The sequence below is a fragment of the Hippoglossus stenolepis genome, chromosome 6 (assembly GCF_022539355.2).
Source record: "Hippoglossus stenolepis isolate QCI-W04-F060 chromosome 6, HSTE1.2, whole genome shotgun sequence".
Taxonomy (NCBI): Eukaryota; Metazoa; Chordata; class Actinopteri; order Pleuronectiformes; family Pleuronectidae; genus Hippoglossus; species Hippoglossus stenolepis.
Genome location: NC_061488.1, coordinates 10,641,261 through 10,667,446, shown reverse-complemented (window position 1 = coordinate 10,667,446; position 26,186 = coordinate 10,641,261). Strand labels below are relative to the sequence as shown.

The 26,186-nt window shown below is 41.2% G+C and overlaps 1 protein-coding gene across 1 annotated transcript; it reads left to right on the top strand.

The window, feature by feature from the left end:
* Positions 1–2,210: 2,210 nt before the first annotated feature.
* On the top strand, positions 2,211–13,988 carry LOC118111413 (deoxynucleoside triphosphate triphosphohydrolase SAMHD1). The gene is made up of 16 exons (XM_035159979.2): positions 2,211–2,563; positions 2,662–2,728; positions 2,874–2,946; positions 4,722–4,882; positions 5,279–5,394; positions 5,553–5,623; positions 6,657–6,815; positions 7,372–7,472; positions 7,582–7,690; positions 7,793–7,884; positions 7,971–8,086; positions 9,130–9,269; positions 9,832–9,933; positions 10,062–10,166; positions 10,321–10,458; positions 13,009–13,988. Exons 1-16 carry the CDS (start codon positions 2,383–2,385, stop codon positions 13,141–13,143), a joined length of 1,866 nt encoding a protein of 621 aa, XP_035015870.2. The 5' UTR covers positions 2,211–2,382; the 3' UTR covers positions 13,144–13,988.
* Positions 13,989–26,186: the final 12,198 nt, after the last annotated feature.

Sequence of the window (26,186 nt, the reverse complement as noted above, 5' to 3'; positions counted from 1 at the left end):
TTGCTGATCACTTTCTCTTTCTGACCCTTATACTACAGAAAGTACATTTTCAGTCAAAGACCTTGGATATAAATTCCCATCATTCTAAGAAAATCTGCCAGCCTGGTCATGATAACGATTACTATGTGAGTTGCAGAGGCCTCTGAGTTTACAGGGACTACAGAGCTACAGGGGGATGTGTGTCTGCACAGAAAGCCTCTGAAACCCCTCATCTGTGACCTCAAAACCATGAAGAGAAAATTCTGACACGACAAACTTGGAGCTGTTTCCTCACATTTGATCGAGGCCCTCATTTTGAATATGGCTGGAATATATTGTATCTGATCTAAATGTTATTAGTTCAGTCTTAATTTTACTGATTAAAACCGAAAGCGTATCACTGCCATTATTTACCACGAATGAACAGACATACAGTAACTTCTCGAAGACAGATTTATCTTTTATCTGAAGCCTTACAACAACATTTGCTACGACTCACATCACAAGCTCTTGTTGCCATCGCCCCAAAAGCTTCCAGCTCCCAGTGATAACATTACAGGGGAAAATGGACCTCTTCTAGATACTAATCCTAAATATGGTGGACGACTTAGAACATCTTTGATATGATTGTACAGTTCTGTGTTTGTTGATCTTGGAATTTGGACATTTCTTCCTGGTTTAGCATGAAAAGATAAATCAGTACTTGTTTGAGCACATGGTGCAACACAGCACCTGCTTAAAAAAGTCACTTACTGCAGAGGCAACCAAACCATAAAGAATTGAGAAATAGTGCCCCCTTGTGGCCATTTGATGTAGGTGGGCCAAAGTCCCCTAAGTAGCTGAAGTAGCTTTAAGAGTTAGTGTTTTTTAAACCTTTAAGAATATATACAAAATAATAATGTTAGTAACTACGCCAATTACAAAATACCTTGTGTATAAGAATTGGTGAAGTTTTCTCTCAGCACATAAACACAGCGTGGTAATCAGTATTTGAAAATCAATGCTTTTGAAGGGAGAAACCACATAAGCGTGGAAAGATGGAGCCCTGTCAGTCGCTCGACATTTCATCTTTATTCGCCAAACACAAAAATATTATCTTGCTCTGATTTAGTTTCCTCTGATTTAGTTTGACTACCAGATTTACAAGAAACACCACTGCAGAATCCAGACTTTGAACTGTTTGTGGATGGATCAGCATCTCGCAATTCAGATACGGGAGCAAATCAAGTTGGTTTCTCTGAGGTAACAGCACATGATACATTGATTGCACGACCACTCCCTGCACAAGCAGCAGAGCTCACTGCTCTTATTGAAGCATGCAAATTGGCTGAAGGGAGAAGGGTAAATATCTACACTGACAGTAGATATGCATGTGGTGTAGTATATCATTTTGCACGATTTATTACTAGTGAATGACAGGAACTAACAGTTTCAGATAAGCCGTCTTTATAAAGCTCACACCAGCGTCACGGACATGATGTCACCGCTTCGGTTTCCCTCGCTCAACTGAATCTAGCCCCGCCCTCTAGGAACTGACGTAAAGGGGAACAACGTCAAGCTGACGATAAGATTTATATAACTCACCGGAAGTCAGTGTTTTAACTTAGAAATTAATATCATTAAAACAAATACTGTGCGTTCTCCTGTGTTTTACTTAGACAAAAGTTATAATAACAACAACAATAACATTATTTTTACTATTAATATTATTATTAGCAGTAGCAGTAGCAGTAGTATTGTTGTTGTTTACAGTGCTTGGGGTCTCCTTCGTGCACCAATCATCAGACTGCACAACACCACAATGCCTAACACTAAATTATATATTTCAAGAAAGAACTGCTGCACATGTAGTACATTGTATATAACAAGGAATTGGACAAATTACACAATTATAACACAGCCAGTCTCTATACAGCACATTTTGAAAATATATATGTATTTATATACTGTATATAATCGTATTATTTGGAGCTTTGTAGTGTTTCTTTACTGCAATCATCTTGGATATAATTTAAACTGTAGATCTCTTTAATTAAAGAGCAGTTATAAGTAAAGATAAGATTTAATAAATGTTTTATTCTAAAGTTTGTGAGTATAAATGGAGGGTGATTAATTTTATCTCAAACTTTCAGTTTATGGACAGACGCAGACTCTGGTTTCATTCAGTCGCAGGGTTTCGGGAACGTGGTTTCAGTGGACTTTTATTTTGAAATCCCGGACGGGAAGTGCTGGTGGTGTTTCGGTTCACATTGAGGCAGCCGGTCAAATAACAAAACCCGGGTATTTTTCGGAGTCTTCTGTGCGCGATCAGCTGTGTCAGGCGGCGTGTGGTTCAACATTACCGGCTGTAAAAGTCCGGCTTCCCGCTCCTGTATCAACCCGAACAAGCGCCGGTTCTTCTGCATGGCGAACCGAAAACGACCGTTGGAGGCAGCGTCGTTCCCCGACGACAGCTTCAAAACGCCGGAGAAGAGATCGCCCGGGAACCCGCCGCCGGACTCGGACTACACGCGATGGGGTGTGGAGGAAACGTGTCGGTACCTGCGGGGAGAGGGTCTGCGGGAGTGGGAGAACACGTTCAGAGGTCGGTGGTGGTGTCGGTGATGTGTGTTGCGTGTTGTTGAGCCGCTTGTTTATCACATGTGACCTGACAGCTCATCGTGTGTCTGCTTCATCTTCCAGAACAAAAAATAACTGGTGTGGGCCTGAGGTACCTCGATGATGCGCGTCTGCAGGGGATTGGAGTAAAGTAAGTGTGCGTTGGATTTAAAAATATACATGTTCAAGTTTCCCCTGAAGTGTCAATGTAGGGCTGCACCTCCTCAGTGGGTCACTCGGGTGTTTCACTCACAACCTCTTCATCCTCTCCTCCTCCTCTGTTTGACCCTTCCCAGGCTCCTCGGTGACCGTCTGCGGATCCTGCACAGTATCAGGAAGCTGTGGCAGATAGTGACAGAGCAAAGCAAGGTAACAGCTGCACTGTCGAGGCCACAGAGATAAACAGCAAGGGAGGATCATCTCTCTCTCTCTCTCTCTCTCTCTCTCTCTCTCTCTCTGTGTCCTCTTCTTTTTTTGTTTTGCCCACAGCTCAAAATCTGGTTAAAGTCAGATAAGAAAGGGACAGTTCACCCAAAAATCAAAATCAAAATGTACTCATTATCTACTCTCCACTATGCCGATGGAGGGGTGGATGAAGTGTTTGAGTCCACAAAACACTTTTGGAGTTTCAATACAATTGAAGTTAACTGTGACCAATTCTTCAAACGGAAAAAAAACAACAGAAAAAAAACAGAAAATGCCTCCATACTGCTCGGGTGTTTTCATCCAAGCCCCGACATTCAAATTCGACTTGTTTTTCTGTTGTTTTTTTTACGTTTGAAGAATTGGTCACAATTTACTTTAATTGTATTTGATTTGGCTGCAACGCTGTTAACCCCTGAAACTCCTAAAGTGTTTTGTGGACTCAAAACACTTCACCCACCCCTCCATCGGCATAGTGGGAGGAGATAATGAGTGAATACAATTTTATTTTATTCACGCAGACGTGTCCTCTGCAAGGTGGAAACTTTAGAATCTGAATCAGAAAAAAACACATTCATCCATTTGAGTAACTTGCTCTGTAACAAATGCTGACACAGAAAGAGGAAGTAAAGCAGTTTGAAAATAGAAAAAGGAAAAACCTACTACAGTATGAGGGGAAGAGTGTTGTCCAGTGTCACATATGGCAAACAGTTTTTACATTTATTCGCTGGACTGGACTGTATCTGTATTCCAACTCTTACTTGCCATGAATTGAATATTGGATTTCCAAAATGAGAAACCTTTCAAAATTCATAATTACATCTTTGATATCCAGTAATGCATTTAGTCAAATGTCAGTTTCTTTATGTACCACTGCAATTTTACAAATGTGGACATCTGTTATAAATATTGTCCATAATTGTAATTCCTCCTCTCCAGAATGCAGGATTATATATTTAAATTGTACCTGACGCAGAGTGAATGTAACTGGGACCTTTGACTCAGTGTTTTGACGTGTAACCGTGCACAATCCCCATGGGAACAGATTCTCACGGGCCGCTATCACAAGACGTTGTTGCGGGATCATTGTTTGCGTCTGGAGATACTAAATGTTTTGATTCTCTCAAGAATAGAGCAACGTTTTCTCTCTCTGTCCACAAATTGAGGGCTCGTCCAGTGAGCACATCCAATGAGAAAATAAAAGAATCCAAACTGGCTTTGTAAGAAATGGATTGTAGGTGTGAAATGTTCTTTATGGATTAGTAAGAAGTGAATGACACATATCTGCAGTATCCACTTGAGCTATTAAATGTTAAAACTGCCACTTGTACTTTTTAAAGGTTTTTAGGCTCTTAAATTTAGTTTTTACGGCTACAATCAAAGTTGTAGATATCTTGAAATACATTTTTAATTATTGATATCTACAAATTTCCACTGTAATAAGTGAGAATACAGTTTTGACTTATTGATAACATTGAATATTTATCACAGATATGATTGTGGTCCAATAATCACTGTAATGCCTATCATTATATTTTTTTAAATGGCAATGATCCCAAAGATGTGGTTATCAAACCCTTGTGAAAGAGAACTATAATTGAGATTAGACATTTTACAGTTTAGCCCTTAACTTTATTACAGATAGTTTCAATTTGGCACACTAATGCTGCGAGTAGGAGTGATGGAGTAAGTCTTTCTTTTGTTGTCTTGTCTCCTGCCAGGTCTTTAATGATCCCATCCACGGGCATGTGGAGTTTCACCCACTTCTCATCAGAACCATTGACACACCTCAATTCCAGAGACTGCGAAACCTCAAGCAGCTCGGAGGGGCCTACTTTGTCTTCCCCGGAGCGTCCCACAACCGCTTTGAACACAGCATCGGGTGTGTCCTCAGTTAGAGACAGTGTCAAATGATCAATGTGTCCGATTTTTTTCATTAAGATTCATTAATTATTCCCAAAAAATGTTAAACGAATTAAAAAAATAATCCTGTATCCGCCCCTTTGTCCCCGTGTATCGTCCTTCCAGTTTCGTAGAAATCCAATCAATAGTTTTTGCGAAATAATGCTGAAAATCTAACAAAACAAACAACGCACAACAAACAACAAACAGAGTTAAGTCAACCTCTTCGGCCAAGGTCCTTTAACATGTCTCATGAACATAGTTTGAAACATAGTGTTTTAAATAGTAAAATAGTAATTATTTATGCGTCATGTTTGTGGTATTTTCCCTGTCTTGTCTTGTTTTGTATGAAATGTTTGGTTGTGTGTGGGAACAGGGTTGGTCACTTGGCAGGACAACTTGTCCAGGCTCTGAATGACCGACAGCCAGAACTCCTCATCTCTCGCAGAGACATCCTCTGCGTGCAGATCGCTGGGCTCTGCCATGACCTGGGTGAGTAAGCGCATCGTGGATGTGTGCACGAGTAAGAATGGAAGTGAAACTATGTTTATTATCCTCTATTATCCAGATGGGAGTAGAACCCACGTATCCTAGTGCAAAGATCCCAAGCAGCCTAATCATCTTTTTTATGTTTTTATTATTCCTGTCAGGACATGGGCCATTTTCCCATATGTTTGATCGGAGGTTCATCCCCAAAGCACGTCCTGATATTACCTGGAAGGTGAGAAAATGTGACTTATCCTGTTCTCATCCTTTCTCGGCCATATGAGTGTCAAACAAAACAATTAGTTCAAGGAGATACAAGGTCACATAAGCCATTTTCACTTTGCCTTTCACATATGAACCACCCAGTGGGAGAGTCTCTGCTCAGACACGTTCACACCAACAACCAATCCTTAGGAGCCAGGCGCAGAAACTCTGGAAGCTTTCTCTCAGACATTTGCGTTCACACGTACACCTCCTCCAGAGTTCAGTGAATTTCTGAAAGCAGCTAATGACAACAGACACATCTGTGTAGTTGGAACCGGCTGTAAACATCATTTGGTCTTTGTGAACACAAATGGCTTCTTTACCCTAGAATGGTCCCTTTTATATTTAAATACTTAATATTTACATCTGAAGTGGGTCCTCTCTACGGAGGCCGCCATTTTTTAGTCCAAACTGGACAAACTAAATACTTTTTAGGTTTTTATGACAACTGAGGGCTGCTACAAGTTCTCTGTCATGTCTGGAAGGGGAGGGTGAGGTGAGGGGTATTCAGCTGCAACATGCAACCTCACCACTAGATGTCACTAAATTCTACACACTGAACCTTTAACACATAAAGTTTGATATTTGTATAAAACCTGCTGTAGCAGATGGGATGACGTTACAGCAATAAACAACATCGGGATGAAAAGGAGCTTTTCTATTAGCGGTTAAAATAACTGTAAAAACAAAGCTGCTATACAAAGCAGTCAAGTGTCACCTGGCCTCTCAGCAGGACAGCTGAGGTCTTAGATAGTGGTTGCAATGTTCACAATGATAAGCGTCACTGATAAGCGTCACTAAGAGCTTATAAACACACAGTCATTACTTAAGTTATGACCACAGACTTGCCGTCTGGCAAACGTGAACGATAAGCATTCGTGTTTGCAGGAGTCATATTTTAAGATAAGCTCTTTCTGTTTGCTTTCATTTTCAAGTTGTGACTGTAATTCCCATAAATTACTATTATTATATAATATTAATAAATGATTCTGTGTGTGTTTCAGCACGAGCAGGCCTCTTTAGACATGTTTGATTACCTGGTTGAGGACAACAACTTGAAGCCGGTGATGGAGCAGCACGGCCTGGTGCTGCCTGAGGACCTGGACTTTATCAAGGAGCAGATTGCTGGACCATTGGGCACTAATGGAGCTAAAGCTAAGGAGGTAACTTCTAGTTCTGCCTATATGAGATCAGTTGATAGTTGTATTAGTATTATAGTCGTATTGTTCTACCGCAGGAACTTTACCAAAGGAACCAAGAACCTTTTGAGGAACTCTGGAACTAAAACTGCATTTTGACTAGAGGAACTATGGATTAAATTGAGTTCCTGTAAAATGGGTCCAGGCAGCAGCTGAAGGGTAGGCTCAGATTTAGAGCCCTGAATCCGTGCCTCTGCTGCTACTGAGCACTATTTCATTCAAAGTTTTTTTCATTTTGAACAGTTCATGCGTCCATGTTGCACCAAATTTGCGACTCCACTTCCTTGAGCCACCCGAGAGAAGCCTCACAAGTTTGAAGTCGAATTTGAATTTGACCTGCATATGGACTAATCCATTGGCTGATTAACATTGCAAGCTTCAGATTATTAGTGTGAATGCAGCAGATGCTATAAATGCCACATTAGTTCTCGGCAATGTGTAATGACTTGCCTCTGCAAACCAGTTAAAATTATTTTTAATCCTTAAAAATACTATCTCATGTCTCTGATTTCTGACTTAGTGGCGTTACAAAGGTCGCCCAGAGGCCAAGTCCTTTCTCTATGAAATTGTGGCCAACAAAAGAAATGGAATTGATGTGGATAAGTGGGACTACTTTGCGAGGTGAGTATTATTGACTTGTTAGTTTGTTTTAATAAGTGTTTCCTAAATCACATGTTGATAAATCCTTGTGAGTGTAATGGCCCATCTGTTCACATGTTTCTCCTCTTAGGGACTGCTACCACCTGGGCATCAAGAACAACTTTGATTATCAGCGCTGCCTTCTGTTCGCCAGGGTGTGTGAGGTGGACGGGCGGAAGCAAATCTGTACCAGAGACAAGGTAACAACTCCCTTACGTTTTCCTTCTGAACAGCTTTTAAAGAAAAAACGTCTTAGTTAAACGTTTAAACTGTGACTAAAACACAAGTGCTTCTTTAAACAGGAGGTGGGCAATCTGTATGACATGTTCCACACAAGGAACTGTCTCCACAGAAGAGCCTACCAGCACAGTGTTTGCAACATCATAGAGATCATGTGAGTAGCTCATTGCTTGGACGTAGCTTGTTAGCTTTGCCCTGTGGTCGTTCTGAAAGGTGATAATGTGTCGGGTGTTTCTTTAGGATCACTGAGGCCTTTTTAAAAGCAGATCCACACATCCAGATTAAAGGCTCAGGAGGTGAGATGTTCACTCTCTCCACGGCCATAGACGACATGGAGGCCTACACCAAACTGACAGGTCCGTGGATACCTCTGTGTGCCACCTCTAAAACACATTGTGTCTGTTATCACTGTATCTCATGGTAATTATTCTCCGTCCCACTGTTTGCTGGTTTGAAACCATGGTTTGTTTTCTGCAACTGTTGTGGGCCCTCATCAGGCTGGAAGTTAAACAGCTAGAAGCTGACCGATTTATCAGTTGGCCGATAACAATCAGCCAATATGAGCCTTTAACAGACATATGAGTATCCTTGTTTATGTTTGCAGATACGAAAACCTTTATTTTACAGAAGGAACTATGCTGAAAACCATTGGTTCTTGAAAATGATGGCGATATGTAGTTTGCCATAGCAAATTGTTATTGTTATTATTATAATGCTTATCATCATTATTATTGATGTTTACAATGATCAATACATTTTGTTTATATATTTACGATGCAGAAAAGATGACAGATTAAAATAAAAAAAATGAACTTTGATTTCATAGAATAACCAGTGCAGAAAAAATTCATAGAATAACCAGTGCAGAAAAAATAAATGTTTACATTTTAAATTAACTTCAAGTTCTATATATTTCGTTTGTACTTGTTTTCTTTTTTATTTAAAGTCATAAAGTTTATGTTTAATCTGTAAAATATCAAGTCTCAATTACATTCATTTGTCATAAGGGTTTGATAACCTATATTTTGGGAAATATTGCCACCTTTTCTTTCTAGTATATATATCGGCTGATACATTGGTATTGGAAGGTTTTTTACTCCCAGTTTCACCATCCAACCCCAAAAATCCAACTCAGTCGGGCTGCACAAACAGCACAATGACGGATCATAGTGTTGTTCACTATTAAAGAGACAAATGCTCACAGTCTGCACAAACTGCATTAACATAGAGTATAACAGCACCGGTTAACACATATTATTATTTTCATGTATTCTCCTGACAGTGGTTTGTATCAGTCTTGAAATACTCATACTTCATCTACTTCAACCCTTGTTTTAAACGCAATCAGATTAGTGTACATGAATGATTCAAATTCACGGATTTCCGTTCTGTCCCTTAGATCATGTGTTTGAACAAATACTCCACTCGTCCTCCGAGGAGCTGGCTGAACCGAGGCAGATTCTACGCAACATCGTCTGTCGACGCCTCTACAAGTGTCTGGGCCGAACCAAGCCAAGAGAACGTCTGGAGGTCACCCCGGTGTGTGTTTGTGTTCTTCTTGTGGAACTATTTTGGCTGTTGAATTTGAGTTTTTACAAATTAGAAGTAATATTGATAACTTTATCCATGTTGTTCAAGTAGGGTTCAACTGGCTGCTTCTGCAGTGATATGATATCCAGACACTTTGGCTTCACTTTTGGGGAACAGTCATGTCATCCATCTTTATATCCAATTATGATTTGATTTGTTGATCAACAAAACTAAACCCAAAGACATTAAACAGTGCAAATCAAAGAAAAACATCAAAACCTTGTGTATGAGGAGCTTTAATTAGCAAATATTGGACGATTTAGCAATTGTCAAAAAAAGCTGCTGCTTTGATGTAGCCAATTAGCTTCCTTATAAATTAAATGAAACCAGTTTGTTCCTAAGATATTATTAATCAATACATTTTGTATTGCATGTTGGAAAGTAGTTCGTGATTTCAACTAAGAAGTCTAACCATATGCGGTTCATGTATCCTTGTATAGCATTCTGCGTTACAGTGTTGTATGTAAGTTCTCTTTTCTTATTATTACTTGATCCACTTCACATCTGTAAGGATGCGATTAAAGGCTGGGAAAAAGAATTGGCTGAGTCCACCCCTCAGAGTGTCCAGGATGTCCAGGATGTCAACCTGCAGCCAGACGACTTTATAGTTAGCGTGAGTTTTCAGTCCAACTGCTTTTCATCTCATACATTTCATTTGCTCCAAAAGAAAGAATTACATTTTTTAATTGTGAATTTTAGTTTTGTTGATTCGTGGCCTACTGCACAAAACCTCTCCTTTAGGTCATTTTTCTGGACTATGGGATGAAGGATAAGAACCCCATCAACGATGTGCGATTCTATTGCAAAGATGACCCAACTAAAGCCTTCCAGATACGCAGGGACCAGGTCACACATCTTTTTCTTTGTTTGCATGAGTTGCCTTCGCATTTACATAGCTGAATGTTTCTCATGTCACATATTTATAAACACAAAGATTGATTATGTCACTTCCTCTATTTTTAATTTACAGCTCAAAATAAACTCTTGTCATTCTTGTCAGGTGTCAAATCTGCTTCCAGCGCAGTTTGATGAGCAGCTGATCCGAGTTTACTGCAAGAAGAGGGATGGAAAGATTGTGGAGGCCGCCAAGAAGCATTTTGTTCAGTGGTGCATAAACAAAAAATCCTCAACGCCTACGGTAAGATTTATCTTCTCCAGTGTAAAGAATTGTGTAATTATTTGCAGTGTCAATGTTGGTTGGTAAACATTGGATGGGTACACGCCCTGAAGTGCCTTTGCCTCAAACTGGAGAGACTTTTGAGAATGGAAAACAAAGGGAACTTGAATGGCACTAAGTAAAGTGCAGATACTTCTGTCAAGCACCAACAGTCCTCTAATGAAACCGCATAAATAAACACATACATTCACGAGATCCAGATTTCTATTTGGTTCTGCACCAAATTACACACAATCATAAATATCAGTCGCTTAAATATGCCGGATCTTTTTTCCTGGAGCCGCCCCTTAATCTGAATCCACACTCAAATTTAGTAGACTCTTCCCTGGGTGATGCCCCACCCCTCCACAAAATAGCCTGGAGTTGTGCACTTTTTGCATTATCCCGCTGAATAACAAACAAACGCAGACAAAACATAACCTCCTTGGTGGGGGTAATACATGTTGAGCACAAATGGCTCTGTGGAGCAGTGTAGTGAGCAGGACCCTGTATTGTTAGTGTAACATGTCACTCAAAAATTGAGGCCACCTTCCTCTATTGCTCGATGGTCCAGCTCATTGTCGGCAGTTAAAGCAGCAGGACAGAGGTCGAACACGGGAACTCTCACTGGTCTGCAGCCACACACCCCCGTTTGTGTTCTGACAGCTTTCTGTCATAGTCAGCATGAACTGTTTCAGCAATTCATGGGGTTGGACCTCATGGGCCAGCCTTGAGTACCCATCACTGGTTCACCATCACGATCCTAGCCTCGTCAAAGTAGCTCAGATCGTCGTGCTTGCCCAGCATGACCCACCCCATGACAGATGCCACTCTGATGAGAACATGTGTTATTCTCATCACCTCTCACACAAGTTAGAGCTGTATGCCAGGTGGATACAAAGGTGTGGAGACAGGCTTTAACCCACAAGCACGACAACAAACACCAACAACTTCAGGCAGCAGTTAGTAACTTGGAGATGATGGGCAAGATGTCAAACCAGTTAATCAGATCACACGCCAGTTGATACGGGGCAGGAGCGGGGAACGGTTGCTAGAAAGATACAAACACAATACCTGAAAATTACCCAGAAAGCCCGAGACAAACGAGTGCAACATGCACAGAAATAGTAATGTGGGAAAGGAATGTAGGTGAGAAGGTAGGAACGGAAACTCGGGCGGAGGGCAGAGGCTGGAGGGCGTGACGGGTTGTGGCAGTGCTGTTGATTGATTCAGGTACACATCTTGACATTTTAGTGCTTCGTATTTGAGTTCCACATTTTGTGTAGTAAAAATGCATAGTGACTGCCCCCTACTGGTTGAAATCTGGCTATTGCAATTGAATTTTGCTGTTGGCTGGTGTGGAGGCAGGTGATATATCTGGAAGCAGCTTACCTCACCAACAACCCCCTCTCCTCCTTGTATATAAACCAAGGTTACCGACTGCCGATTGTGGGAGAAATGGTGTTTATAGCCAAACTGTGACCTGGTCTCATTCCAGCACATTCGCAACTGCAGCGCCCAAACCAACTATTAAGACAGACAGGACGTTATTAGTGGGGCTGGCAGTGTGTCCTTTTTGATTTGAAGTTTATTTTACGTAAGATATTAAAGCTATTTACATAAATGTACAACTTCTTTGAACGTTTGCTAACATTGGCCTTCAAATTAACCGCCTCCTGCCCCAGTGATGCCCCAAAGACTCGAAGTGATACACAGTAATGCTCACTGCAGAGGAAAAGTTCTCCTCTTCATGAGGTAGCATACAGTAGGTGCCCTGCGATTCTGTCTCTCTCTTGTCGAGGCCTGAGGACGTCACCTCAGCAGTGGGCAGAGTTGGGCTCAGACCTGAGGGTGAAGTAACAGAGATGATGAGTCTGTGTCGGGTTCACAGCTTGTTCCCACTGCCCCCTAGTGGCCAAACAACTCAGGTATGGAAATCTGCTTTGTACACAGACAGGACACCTTTTAAATTCCAATTGGTGTTCGGTAATAACGAGTTCTATGTAGATATTTTACATCGAAATAACATCAGTATGGATTATCACCACATGATTATCACTCCTCAGATTACAGAGCGGAATTAGTTTTAACACAAAAGTATCTCACTAAAAAAAGAATGCTGCCGTTTTACAGCATTTATACCAAATGACAGCGGGGACCCGAAATATGTCCTAATGAGGCAGTGTGGCTCTACACAACCAATAGGAAAACTGAAATGAACGGAATGAGTGGTGGAGGAACTGAGAGAAGAAAAACTAAGGCAAGAAATGTGTTTATCCTATGTACCATTTAAAAAAAGAAAAGAAAAAAAAACATAACAACAAATGCAGTAACATGGCTCCATTGAGCTGCTAACACTCTTTTGTGGCTGTAGTTGGTAAATCGGTGTCCAGAGATCACCTTCCTCTAGTCTACCTACATTATCTGGCTGGTAAAGAAGAGTTCTGTCACAGACCCCTGTGTCAGTCAGGACAGTGTAAACACTAAACTGTCCATGTTAATATCAATGTCTGATATTTTATTTACACACAGGACGCAGACATCATAGCGCCGGAGCTGACCCCTATGAGACCCGTCAGGTCGAACAACAATGGCTATGACAATGGAGGCTCCAGTGATATCGCTGTTAGAGAGAGTGAGCAGAGAAAAGCCAGAAGAAGACTTTAAAATAAGAGGAGGAGAGCGAATACCCCTCTTTCACTTTCAGTAGATGAGACAGTGTTGAGTGAACATTATATTTCTCTACGAGGTGAGTGTGTTGATTGAAGCTGGAAACCAAGCAGTTTTTTACAAGCAAAAGAAATGGAGAAAAAAAAAGCTCAGGGACTATCCTCAGGGTTTTTTTTTTTAAATGGACCCTTCCTCAATATTATATGCACAAGTTAGCTTTTGTTTTCTCGTCGGATTCAGGGATTTATTTTGGACTAACTTCGGGCTACAAGTGTCGAGTTTTTAAGTTGATTACCCTGTGCTAAGCAGCAGCCTATCATGTCTTTGAATCATGGGCAATTAATCATGGGCAGTGGAAATGTTTTACTCTTAAACAGGAGATGAACAACACAGTGTGTTTCGTGTCAGTGTGTTTTTACAGCATATACAGCCAGTGTGTTAAGGGGAATTGTGTTATTCAACTTTCACATACGCTTGTTTTTTTAATGTCAAGCTTCAAAAGTCACAATATACAAAGAAAAACTGTTTCTGAGCTTTACACTGAGTGTTTGTTTTTACTTGAGGGATTGTTTGCTGATTTGATTTGATCTTATTTTCAATATATTTATACTTGGGAGGGGTCGAGCATGTGGTGCAATCCTTTTATTTATTGTTCTTACAGTAAGTTGCACAGCTTGTTGTCTCCACCTCACTAACATGTGCAACATTTAAAATGGGATTTGTGCTGGATTGTTTGAAAACCTATATTTTGAAAGAGTGTGAGGGAAAACGTTTTAAACGGTTTGTGGTGATCCTGTGAGAGTTGAAGAAAAGTTTGAAAATAAAACTCTGTTTTCACTTTCTTTCACTTGTGTAACGTTGTTTGTTTTGCCGGTAGTCAAAGGACCAAGATGAACTTCACTGTGGCATCATTATGTTCTGCAAAAACACTTTTCTGCACATTAGTGACCATATACAACCACCAGGTGGCGGTTGTAGTTGTTTTCTAACATCTATATTGCACATTAGGTTCAGGTCTTTATTACTATATGAAAACATGAATAGGAAACTTCCAAACGTCTGAATGTACATGATGGATCCTCCCTCCATGTTTGTGAAATCGTATAGCTTAAAAATCCAAACAAACATACATTGGAATATAACAAATCATGTTAAAATAAATAGATTAAATCTACAAGTACAGAAGTCCAAAAAGTGTTTAAATGTATGAAAGATGAACACTGAAGCAGAGTTTTCTTGCTGGAATCACAATGGCCTTTAAAAGATCTCTTCATGATGCAGTGTCACTCTCAGTGGTTATGGACAAAATTAAAGCTTCTCTCTTAAAAGTCAGTCGTGGAAAGTAATTTATCCATCCATCCTCCCGTTGATTACAATTTTAACATTTAATTTAAAGCCTGATAATGGGATGAAAGAACAGATGTGTGCTCATGTAACAAGACCGTTTGAGCGCTAGGGGGCGCTGTGCACTCATTTGTCCCAATATGCTACTTCATATGTTCCATTGTTGCTGTGGTCCAGGTCCTGAGGCAGCTGCTGAGCTGTCTTCACAATCAAGTCACATCATCAAGTCAGATTTTATTGGTAAAGCCTAATGATGAACTACTGCACCGGGGCTCTTAAGCCAACGGGGGCCCTGGGCCTTATGATTTATTTTTAGGCTATATCTTTAATGTGTTAAGAAGAATATTGGAGTAAAGGGGATTTTCAAAATGTTTCATTGATTTGTGAAAATCAGCAGATTTAATTCATGTGACGGGTATGTGACGCTTCCTGTCCTGTTAACATGTTGAAATCTAATTTCAAAGTAATATGTTACTGCACTAATGTGTCTATGATATAGCCCAATATAACAAATCATAAGAATTGATCAGTTTATGGCAATATCTCCTTATGTCCCTTACAATGAGGATACAGAATACGTTTGTTATAACATGAACTTTCTACTTTACATGATAATAAACATTTCTGCATTAGTGTCATTATTTTACTGTCAAACCTCTAATTCATCACTATTTATTGTTTAAAATAAGGATTTAACTAAGATATTACATGGAAATAATCTGAACCCATGAGACAAGTTTGATATTTAATAATGTGGGTCCTCGTTCTTATTCAACCAGGAAGGTTTGTCCAACAGGATGTTCACAGAAACACACTGCCCTGATGCACTGTGGGCACACACACACACACACACACACACACACACACACACACACACACACACACTCACACACACACACACACACACACACACTCACACTCACACACTCACTTCCACATCCACATCCTGTGGCAGTGTGGCAGGAGAGGAGTATCCACTACACACACTCACAAAGAGCAGAACCAAGGCCAACTGCCTGCTAGTATTTTTATAATCTTCATCCTCCCTGACCTGTTGCTCCCCTCCTGGCGCCAGTGGTCTCAGCCCTCCCCCTGCGATGCCTCAACCTGACACACGCACACACACACACATGCATGCAGGCTTCTGTACGCTCAGCAGCCCCTCCACGGATAATTGAGACCAGCTGTTGCAAGGTGCCTCTTCCCTCGACCCTGCACCCCTCCCTCACCCCCCGGCCGCTGCTGCACTTGCCTTCCTGGCAGAAAGCTATTCCAAAGCTCCCTCCCTCCCTCCCTCCCTTCGTTCTCTCTCTCCTGACTCACCCCCTCCCACATGCCTGTTGAGTGTTTGCTAATCTTCTCTGTAACGATTCCATTTTATCATATGCACTGCCTGTCAGGATGGTGATGGTTACTCTGAGCTTCAGCCATTGTTGCATGGCTTTCTGAGCAGCGATACTTTGTCGAGCCACACCGGACAATACAGCGACAAAAAGCGGCGAGCGAGCCCGTCTGGGTCGAGACTGGATGGTTAGCATCCTAGCCTCAGTTGACAAAAAGATGTGATGGAAATAGGAGCAAAAGAGAAATTTAAGGAATGAAATTTGGTTCTGGACCCTCTTTGCTTCTGCTCGTGAACATTAACGTTGACCATGTAGCGATATCAGGACTTACAGGTTGCACCTTTAAATCTTTAGGACATTTTCAGGCAAAAATAACAGACGCTTCCTCCTTCCAGATTCTCAGCTTTGAGGATTTGCAGCTTCTCTTATTCTTACGTGACGGCAAATTTAGAATTCTTGCTTTGGTTGTTGGTCGGATGACCAAACAAGCAAGTTGAAGTCAAAGGCAGGAGGCCATTTTTTCATTAGTCTCTCATATTTTAGACCAGGCAGTTTCAGTTGATTGAGAAAAGAATTGGCAGATAGATTGCTAGTGAATATACTTGTTATTTCCAGCTCTACACAAAATCGTTTGTTGTGCTCCTGACTCTCTCTTGACCCTCCATCTCTCTCTCTCTCCCTCCCTCAGGTTCTCCCCGTTGCATTGAGGTAATTTTGCTGGGTGAGACATGAGCGAGTCGGTGGTGACTGCGAGCCGCTGCTTACAGGCTGGAATGTGTGGGGTTTTGGGAGAGGGAGGAGGGAGGAGGGGGGAGGAGAGTTGCTACAGGCATGTCCGACTCTCTTTTCCAGCTGGTCCTGAGGGGTCAAACTGTGTGTGGATGTGTCCATGTCATGGCCTCTCATTAGGGGGTAAGACACTGCGGCTCCAGACCCCCATGGTAGGATTGCTGGGTGAGTCTGCAGTGATCCTGCCACTTTGATGCCCCTGACCCCCACCCCCACCACCAGGAGGTTAATGAGCCTCAGTGAGCTCTGTGGGCATGCTGTTACTGGTGTGTGTGTGTGTGTGTGTGTGTGTGTGTGTGTGTGAAGTGGGGGTGCTGAGAAGAGGCAGAGGGATCCTCCAGACGTCTGATATTCTGAGCCTGGTCAGATCAGATGACCAGGCTCTGTTTGTTGTGGGTGTGGAGAATAATGTTGGAATAACTCTGAAATAATTAAACCGGCATCTGTGGCTTCTCCCATTCCTGCACTTTAAATAAGAAAAAGATTTCCCCTTTAAAGGCCCAGCGTGTAGGATTCACATTGGCAGAAATTAAATATAATATTCAGAATTATGTTTCCCTTCGCGGAACTGAAAATCATTGTGTTTGTACTTATCTGCAGCGGGTCCTCTTCCATGTAGTCCATCATTTTGCACCGCCATGTTTCTATAGTAGCCCAGAATGGACAAACCAAAACCGAGCTTTGAAAAAAGGTAATTTCATGTTATTATTACCTGACAGCCACTGTAGGTTCTTCTTCATGCTTAGAAAGGGAGCAATGAGGCATTGACTATTTAGCTCGTTGCAATATGCAACTCCACAGCCAGATGCCACAAAATCCTACACACGCTTTAGGACTTAAAGAAGCCTGACTGATATGATGGATTTTTTAAAACCTGCCTAATTTTCAAGGGTGATTTAAAAAATCATCCCTTTGTAAAACTGCTTGTCAGACCTGGTTCCTTAATCAACATAGTTAGGTAGATTTGATCAGATTTCTGCATCGCTGTATACATTTTTAGACCCGGACAAGTTTTTAAATATTGGTTTAAAATAGTTGAGATTGTAAATATCACCGTCAATTCTCTTCATATCTATCATGATATTTACTTTGAATTTGTGTTTTAATATTAGTGTACAGTGGATATATGGCAGACAAACAATGCATGCATAGTATTGAGTGAATTAAAAATTGTATTGAGTTGACATTAAAAAACGTAAAGTTTGTTGTTTTTCTTCAGTAAATAAAAATGCAGTATTTATTTTTTCTAACACAAAAATGTTTCATACGGTAAATATCCACAAACTTTGCACAACATCCAGTCACATGGAAAATTGGCTTTTAAGGGGGAAATAAAATGGTGACAATGAACATTAAAGTATGGAAACAAAGGATTTGGCATCTTTCAGTCTTTACAGTAACTTTGAAATGTCAAACCGCTGATCGTCAAATATCTTCAGAGCTGTCAAATCCTTATCTGAAGCCAGAATAACATCTCTGTGGCAGTCAAGGTTTCCTGCTCCCTGTTTGCATCACTCACCCACGTACGCATGCGCTATGAAATCACCACCATATAACCATCAGTAATTACTGAAACATAATTACCGCTCCCTCTTGACCTTTTTCCCCCATTTCAGTTCATCTCCAACCCTTGAAAATTGACCCCAGCGCCGCTTCACATAGCTGATCAGGCAGCGAGGCATGAATGTGTAGCGCAGTGCAAGCCCTGGCCCGCCAGAGGAAGGCATTGGGAGTTCAAAACAGGTGCTCCAGCTACTTTATTTTTTTTTTCTCCTCCTTCTCTTTTCATCATTCACTCCCTTTCCCTCTCTCTTCTCCCCACACCTGTTGAAGTGTGAGGACTCATGCTGGTTCAGACGGCCAAGCCTCAGCTACATGCCAAGACGGTGGGGGTCTGAGGTGAGGTGTGGGTAAATACTTTAAGCATGTTTCATCTGCTTTGACCCCCCCCCACACCCCCACTTTCAATATCAGGTGTCACCTCTAGGATGATTAGTTTTGTCTTTTATCACTGCAGGTTGGGCCACAGGGGGAAGGGACGGAGAGCCAGGTTTATTTAGAGTGCAAATAACCTACTAATTAGTTTTTCGTAAGACAAATAGTGCAGATGATTAAAAGATAAATGGAGCCCAGCCTGGAACAACTGTGTTTTATATCACTGTGGATAAATTCAAAGTGGCAACAGAGACTGGCGGTGATTCAATTCTGGTTAGACCAATCACTCCGGGGGTGGTGGTTTGGTCTCTGCCCCCTGGTGGAGCGCCTCACTGGGCCCTCAGCCCCCTGTCTGTTGTCACCGGGACAGGGATCAAGATTTACCCAGCTGTTTGGAGTCTGTGTGTGTTTCTAGGGAAAGTTTATTCTTTAACTGGCCCAACAGAAGGGTATCATCGCACATTGAAATCCACGTATCGCAGGAATTCTGAATCAGGCAACTGATGACATGTTCCTTTATTGAATGGAAATATTCTTCCCCCAATTGCATTTGAATTATCTGGAAAAACAGTTGTGATAGAGCCAAAAATATTCAGTTTTTAGCACATTAAAACCTAAATTTTGCTGATTTAGGAACATCTGGAAAGACTTACTGGTAAGATTTTAGCTTCAAATACTGTGTTGTGTTTTTTTGTGTGTGTGTGTGTGTAGTCATGTGGGAATCCTCTCAGTATTCTCCACAGGGGGGGTTGTTTTCTCTAGGTTTTGAAAAAAAAACAAGCTCACAGGTAATGACTTCAGTGTGTTTCTGTGTTTTTGTTTCATTTGTGTGACACTAAATTCAGCTTCAGTCGATGCAGACTCAGCAGGTCGGACTGATACCTTCCATTAATCCGCTGTAGCACACGTTGACGAAGTGTTTGAGTTTTCCGCGACATAGCGTGCATTTCTGCAAACCTGGTGTATGTCTGTGTGTGTGTGTGTGTGTGTGTGTGTGTGTTTGTGCGTGTTTGGGCACATGTGCGTGCATGCATGCCACCCTGTCCTCCTCTCATCTGGTCAGGCCCTCTAGCTGGTAATCTGAGCATAGAGATTAGAAAGAAAAACAACAGACAAGAATGTCTTTGGTTGGGCCAGCGAGGAATTTACAATGGCCTTCAGGCTGCTTTGACCTCTCCCTCCCTTTCTCTCTGCCACTCTCTCTATCTCTTTCTCTCACACACACACAGAAACACCTAAAGGAAAATGATTTTCTTCATAAGCAGGGTCTTATTTCATAGTTCGGGTCCTCACTCTTATCTGTTATATTAACATGTTAGTCACCCGCTTCAGTTCAGATCTGCGGACATGGTGACATCATTAGAACAGAGTCCAGGAGGCCGAGCAACTCAGTCCGTCGTATGATCACACAATTTGTAAACAAACTAATAGTTTACTTGGAAATTAATCAAACGTTATAATTAGCAGCTATAACGTATAGTCAAAATAAAAGTAATATAGACAGTAATAATATTTTCAGGTGTTTTCTCTTGTGATACAGTAAGTGTGATTCCACTGAGGATTATTCACAACAGGTGTGATCTGAACATATGTTTAATTATTTAATTTATTGTTATAGACAAAAGAAATACACAATATTCAGTAATCACAGCTTGAATGATATTACTTTCATGTTACATCTATGTTATCATGATTTTGACTTTCGCTGTTTTAAGTTCTGGTTTAAGTTTTATTCATGACTGTAGATTTTTCTAAAAGCTCCAATGTGTCCAACATGGGAACTTCATGTATACAAAAGTCCCTGAAAATCCAATTAATACGAGCACAAAAACTGTCACTGTCATTAAAAGTAAATTGACTTTTTATGTTTTCACTTGTATTGTCAATGCGCAGTATTTAAATACTCCAACAATCAACTCTGTTATTACACAATTATATTGTTTTACTTGAACTCTTTAAAGTCATAAACACAGGACTCTGTCGTCTTTATCATCCCTCATATAAGATGTGAACACAGATTGAAGATTATGAACTGAATGAGTGAAATTAACAACAAATATTGTGACTTTTCATTGAAGCAACTTTCCATGTGAATCAGTTGCATGATCCATGTGTTTCAGATAATTTCTTTAACTGGTAACTACTCTTTTAAAACTGGAAACTAAAACCACCATGGCCGAAAAATCCTACCCAGGATTGTTTTCATCTTATAGTAGAAATACAGAAGAAAAAATGAAATACTATTGAAGTATTATTAGTCATCAAATGTAGTTCTTCCTGGGCCAAGCAACCTGCCCTCCATCAAGTTCGGTGGAATGATTTTTTTGCATAATCCTGTTAACAAATAAACAAACACAAATACACCAAGAAACAGACACAGACAAGAACATAACCTCTTTGTTGGAGATACAAAATTTATGAGATTATCCAAACATAAACTCTTGAAACTTCTTTACCTGAGCACATAGCATTAGAGCCACGTTAAAACAAAGTTTTTCGCAGTTGCAGGGTCATTTACTAATCGGGAGCAACAATATCGTTGATGTTTACCTGCGTACTTTGATATAGTAGCTGCAGCTGTTTTAAATCTCTCAGTCACATTGTCACATGGATTCATTTTGTAAAATCGGAACCTTGGTGTTGCTCGCCCTGCTGGACTGCAGTCATCTCACCGACCCCTCTCATCTTCATGAAACTGAGGAGTAAAATCCAGTTTAGAAAATAAGACAAAAAGAAATGTTTTTGTTGTAGGTGGACATGCAAGGAGAAGAGATATGTAGTGGTACGTTCCCATCTGTTGCCGCAGGGACGTGAAGGTCTAGAGCAGCTCTCCAACAGCTTGCAGCGATGTCACCGTGTGTGCAGAGATGACACCGTGCTGCCACACAGACAGGGAGTTTGAGCCAGACGCTTCGATGGAGTTCTAGTTTCACGGGGACAGCTGTGTGGATACTCAAGACAAACTGGCCGCCGCACCGCCTGATTTGATCCTGCTCGCTCCGTCACAGTCCAGCAACCTGCCTTCCTGCAGGCCTTAGCCACTGTGTGTGTGTGTGTGTGTGTGTGTGAGACAGAGTGGAGGGGTATACAGGTCTCTGTACAGACGATGGGGACAGGTGTTGAGGACAGGAGGTGCCGTGTGGCCTGGGGGTGGGGTCAGGTGGTGACACACCTGTCCCTACTTGCAAAAGAGGGTCTAGTTACACACACACACACAAGCATGCACATCAGCTTGAACATGTGCTCTGACACGCAGCATTAGAACCAGCTATCCTCTCGTGCAATGTGAATCTGCCCACCGTGATAAAACCAGGGCCGATTCCTGCTTTGCCAAACAAAACATGGCGAACTGAACTGTCGCACAGTGACGGGATCACGATGTGTGAGACGAGGAGGACACAGGGCTGTAAACATGCAGCACGAGGCTCTGGATGAGGGGATAGGAGAAAGGGGAAGCGAGCAGAGAGTGTTTCTGGACGAGATAAACTATTGTTTTCCACACACAGTAGCTTAGAAAGTGCCTCCATGTTTTCTGAGGATCATTGTTCTATTGAAAAGTCAATTGAAAATACTGGATGACAAGTGTCTAGACGAAAATGTTCAAGGTTTAACTCTAGTTTAGGGAGACATGTCGTCCTAACTCTAATCCTAACCCAGACCAGTGGTGAGGTGACAAAAAAAGTACTTTTATTTTGTTACTGAAATACATGCATTTTCATTTGTACTTTACATAAGTAGATTTAATTTTGTGTTTTCACTTTTACTGCACAACAAATATCAGCAGACATCTGTACTTTCAACTCCACTATATTTTTACAAAGCATTGAATTACACTTTTGCCGTGATTTTTTATATATATTAAAAGTAATCAATAACCAGAGCGGAATTGGTCCACTGATCCAATCAGAGCGGGCAGGTTACATTAAAACCCGCCTCCTGCAGCATCAGCATCACTGAAGAAAAACGCTACCGTTACATTAGGTGAACTCTGCAATTAATTCTGCTTCTAATACTTTAAGTATCTTTAAAAGCAAGTACTTACTTACTTTTACTCAAGTAGAAATGTTAATGTGGTACTTTTAGTCAAATGTTAGTGTTCTTCCTCCTCCTTCAAAAGGAGACGCACATAAAATTGCCACCAATATTTTGAAGAATGACAAAAGAAAGTTAAAGAGGGAGAAGTTCAAACCTTGTCTCACTTCTCACCTCCGCTCAGGAGCGTGAAGTCACACTTTTACAAAAAGTTACAAAAAGAGTTGGACCCAGATCCACTTGTATCTGACGTCAGAACAGAGCTTTCCAAAGTTCACCAGTGAAATTGGCGATGTTCCTCTTTAAGCTCAATAAAAAAGGTTTGGGGATTCAAGCTGCTCCACAGGGACACTGAGGATTCATGAACTCCTGCTGATTTTAAATTCAAATTTCTAATACGCAGAGTACGACATGACTGGATGTCCGTCTGTACACCCCATTTAAAAGTGTGTAAGTGGACACCAGTGTGTGTGTGGCACATGCAGTGTTTCTATAAAACCGTGGAGATGGGGGAGATCGGCGTCTGGCCCTGGGGTGTGGATTTCAGGCAGGTGCTTTTGCCTGCCCCGCGGCTCCTCAAGGGACAGGACAGAACGGGACAAGGAGGGAGGAGGAGGAGGAGGAGGAGAGGGGAGGCAATCTGTGCTTTCTTCAGTCACACCACACACACACACTCACACAACCTCTAGTTCCCCAAATTCAAAGGTCCCCCCTCCTCACCCACCTACTCAACACTCCTCCCTCGTCCCCCTCCATATCCTTCATTGACTGGAATGCAACGGGACAATAGAACTGTCCTGGTCCTTCGGCTGGCGGCCCCCCAGGCCCACACAGGCCCTGACAGGAGGACAAAAGTGCACCTTGCACCTCTCAGCACCACCAGCAGCACCCTGGGGGCAAATACCTGAATACCTGTGTTAAATAAGAGGGAGAGACAGAATGACACAACCTGAGGTGAGGGAGAAGACAAGGGATGAAAGAAAAGAAGAGAAATAAGTCAGCACAGGCGATTTTCTGCTTTCAGGTGCCAAGTGAAACACAGACGTGTCCAGTGGTCCAAGGAAAACACCACCGCGGTCTCCTTAGTTTGTTCCCCTCTCCCCTCTTATTATTGTAATTCAGCATGTCACTCATTCTTTCACGTCTTACACCTTCTTTCTTGGTAACCCCCCCCCCCAGTATGTTCTCTCCGCTGCTCCCTGTGAGCCCGCTCTCTTATTCGCTCATGTAATGACATGCTGGCTGAGCTCACTCTGCACATTTAATCCCAACAACATCACATTAAACCCTGGTTGGCTCGTTGCTGCAATGTATTGGCGAAATGAGAGTGACGAACGCATTAACCATGGAGTCTTGTAGTTTCTCTTTTTTTCTCACACTGTTTTCACTTTTTCTAAAATACACTTACATCTGCTGTACCATCATTTTACAGGCTATGTTAGTGTGATGCACAACTTTGTATTGCTTCAGTTATTTATCTTTAAATCTGTATTTATATTTGGCCTCAATAGTCAATTTTTCAATCCCTTTATATTTCAAATATTTGTATTGTCAATATCCCCATTAGCACATACTTCTTAGTAGTTCTGGTGGCGACACTTTCATCTGAATTCAGTGAACTTATACTTGACTCATTTTAAACTTTGAGGCCGCGAAAGATGGTTCAACAAGTGAATTTGCAGGATAACGCTGATTACCCTCATTTCTTATCAACCACCAGCCTCAGTAAATCAAAGCTCGACATGTTTCTTTCCATGCAGCCCCTGTATTCACAAACCCCTGCCTCTGAGTGAAGGTGTGGTAATCAGTCAAATGAAGTGTGTTAAGCCACGGTCACATTACCTCTGATGCAACCACAGTCACTTTGCTCTGTGCAACACATGTGGGCGTAGTGAGGCTGTGAGGTCGTGCAACTGGAGCAAAAACACTGGAAAACTTCTAATAAAAGATGCTTCAACTTTGCACATATTCCATCGGTGCTTATGTTCTCGAGTAAAGGGCGAAGATGGAGAATGTTTGTATTTTCCTGTTATACCTGTTAAAAACAATGTTTAACCTATGTTAATACAACAACTTTGTGGAGCATATGTGAACCGTCACCCTCGCTGTCCCACCACGGTGTCTCCCTTTTCATTTAGATTACCTAACATTACTCAGACAAAGTGTAATCGTACCAGATGGTGAGAGACGGCAAGAGCGGACTCGGACACGTGTGACAATCAACCCTGAGGTCACTGTGACATGTAGTCCCTCTATTGCCCAGCCTTGTGTATACTTAAGTTAATTCCCATTTTTATAGACTTGCCTTCATGTGGTGTTGTGTATTTACTGTGTTTTTATCGTTTTCTTTTCACCTTTTATTTTACTTATTCATTTTTTTGGGTCATATTCCTGCTTTTATGTGTTTTCATGGGACATAGCTCTATATTTATTCATTTAATTTGAACACTACCTTGTTTGCGACCCCCTTACGGTGGTTGTCTGGCCTCCTTGTCACATTGCATCCTGCTGATTGTTATTTCTCTTATATTTACTTGTCTCGCTTTGCTGTTAAAGCACTTTGTAAACTCTGTTTGTGTGCTGTATAAATGTTTTATTATTATTTATTATTATTATTATTATTATTCAAACTTCAAAATATGCATCGTAAGTTTTGTATGTAAAAAGGTTGTTGTCAAAGAAGCTGCCAGGTAAATGTTGTAGAAATGTGACGTTATAGGTTAAACTACAGTCAAGTAAACTGTGAGCACCTTAACTAAACTTAAAAACAAAATGTACTTTGTTACTTTCCAGCGCTGGATAAGTGAATTCCCCTCCTAATTCATGAACCTAGATTTTCAAAATAAGAGAGCAGTAGCATTGACGCATATGAAAAATAAAACAAATCCACCCCGAAGAGTAAAAGAAATAAAAGGACCTGTGTTACTGTTACAAGCTGGATCTGCTTCTTTGTCTCACTGGGTCTCAAATAAGGATAAACCTGCAGGCACTTTGCTTCATGGGAAAAAAATAAGTTGCACAACTTTTGAATCAATGTGAGTCAATGCAATTCAAAGTGTTTGTCAAACAGGATTAACCAAAAAGAGACTTTCCCACCTGCTGATTTTATCACCATGAAGGTTGTGTTTTCCCCTCTGTCCGTTTGTTGGTTTGTTTGTTTGTTTGTTTGCTTCTCTGTTAGCGAGATTACAAAAAAAAATACTGCACGGATTACCACAAAACTTAATGGAAGGATGTGGTTTGGGTCAGGGAAAAAGTCATTACATTTTAGTGCTGATCCAGAATTTCTTATTACTTTGTTTAATAGGATAGAGCTATTTTTGTTGACATTTTTAAGGTTTGGCCACTAGTTTTCATTCTAGTTAAGGTATATTTCAAACTTAATTTCTTTAAAATCATCAATTTATATCACGACACAATAGAAAACGTCATCAATATTGTCCTAGTTTCTCTTGGCCTCTGCATGTATATTACAGTGAATAGAGTCAAACTGTGCCATTCAACTGACACTCAACTCTTTAGGCTTGTTGAAAAGCTGCATGCACGCTGCTCTGGATGGCACAAGGTTGGAAACCTCTGTTACACACAGTGTTTCTC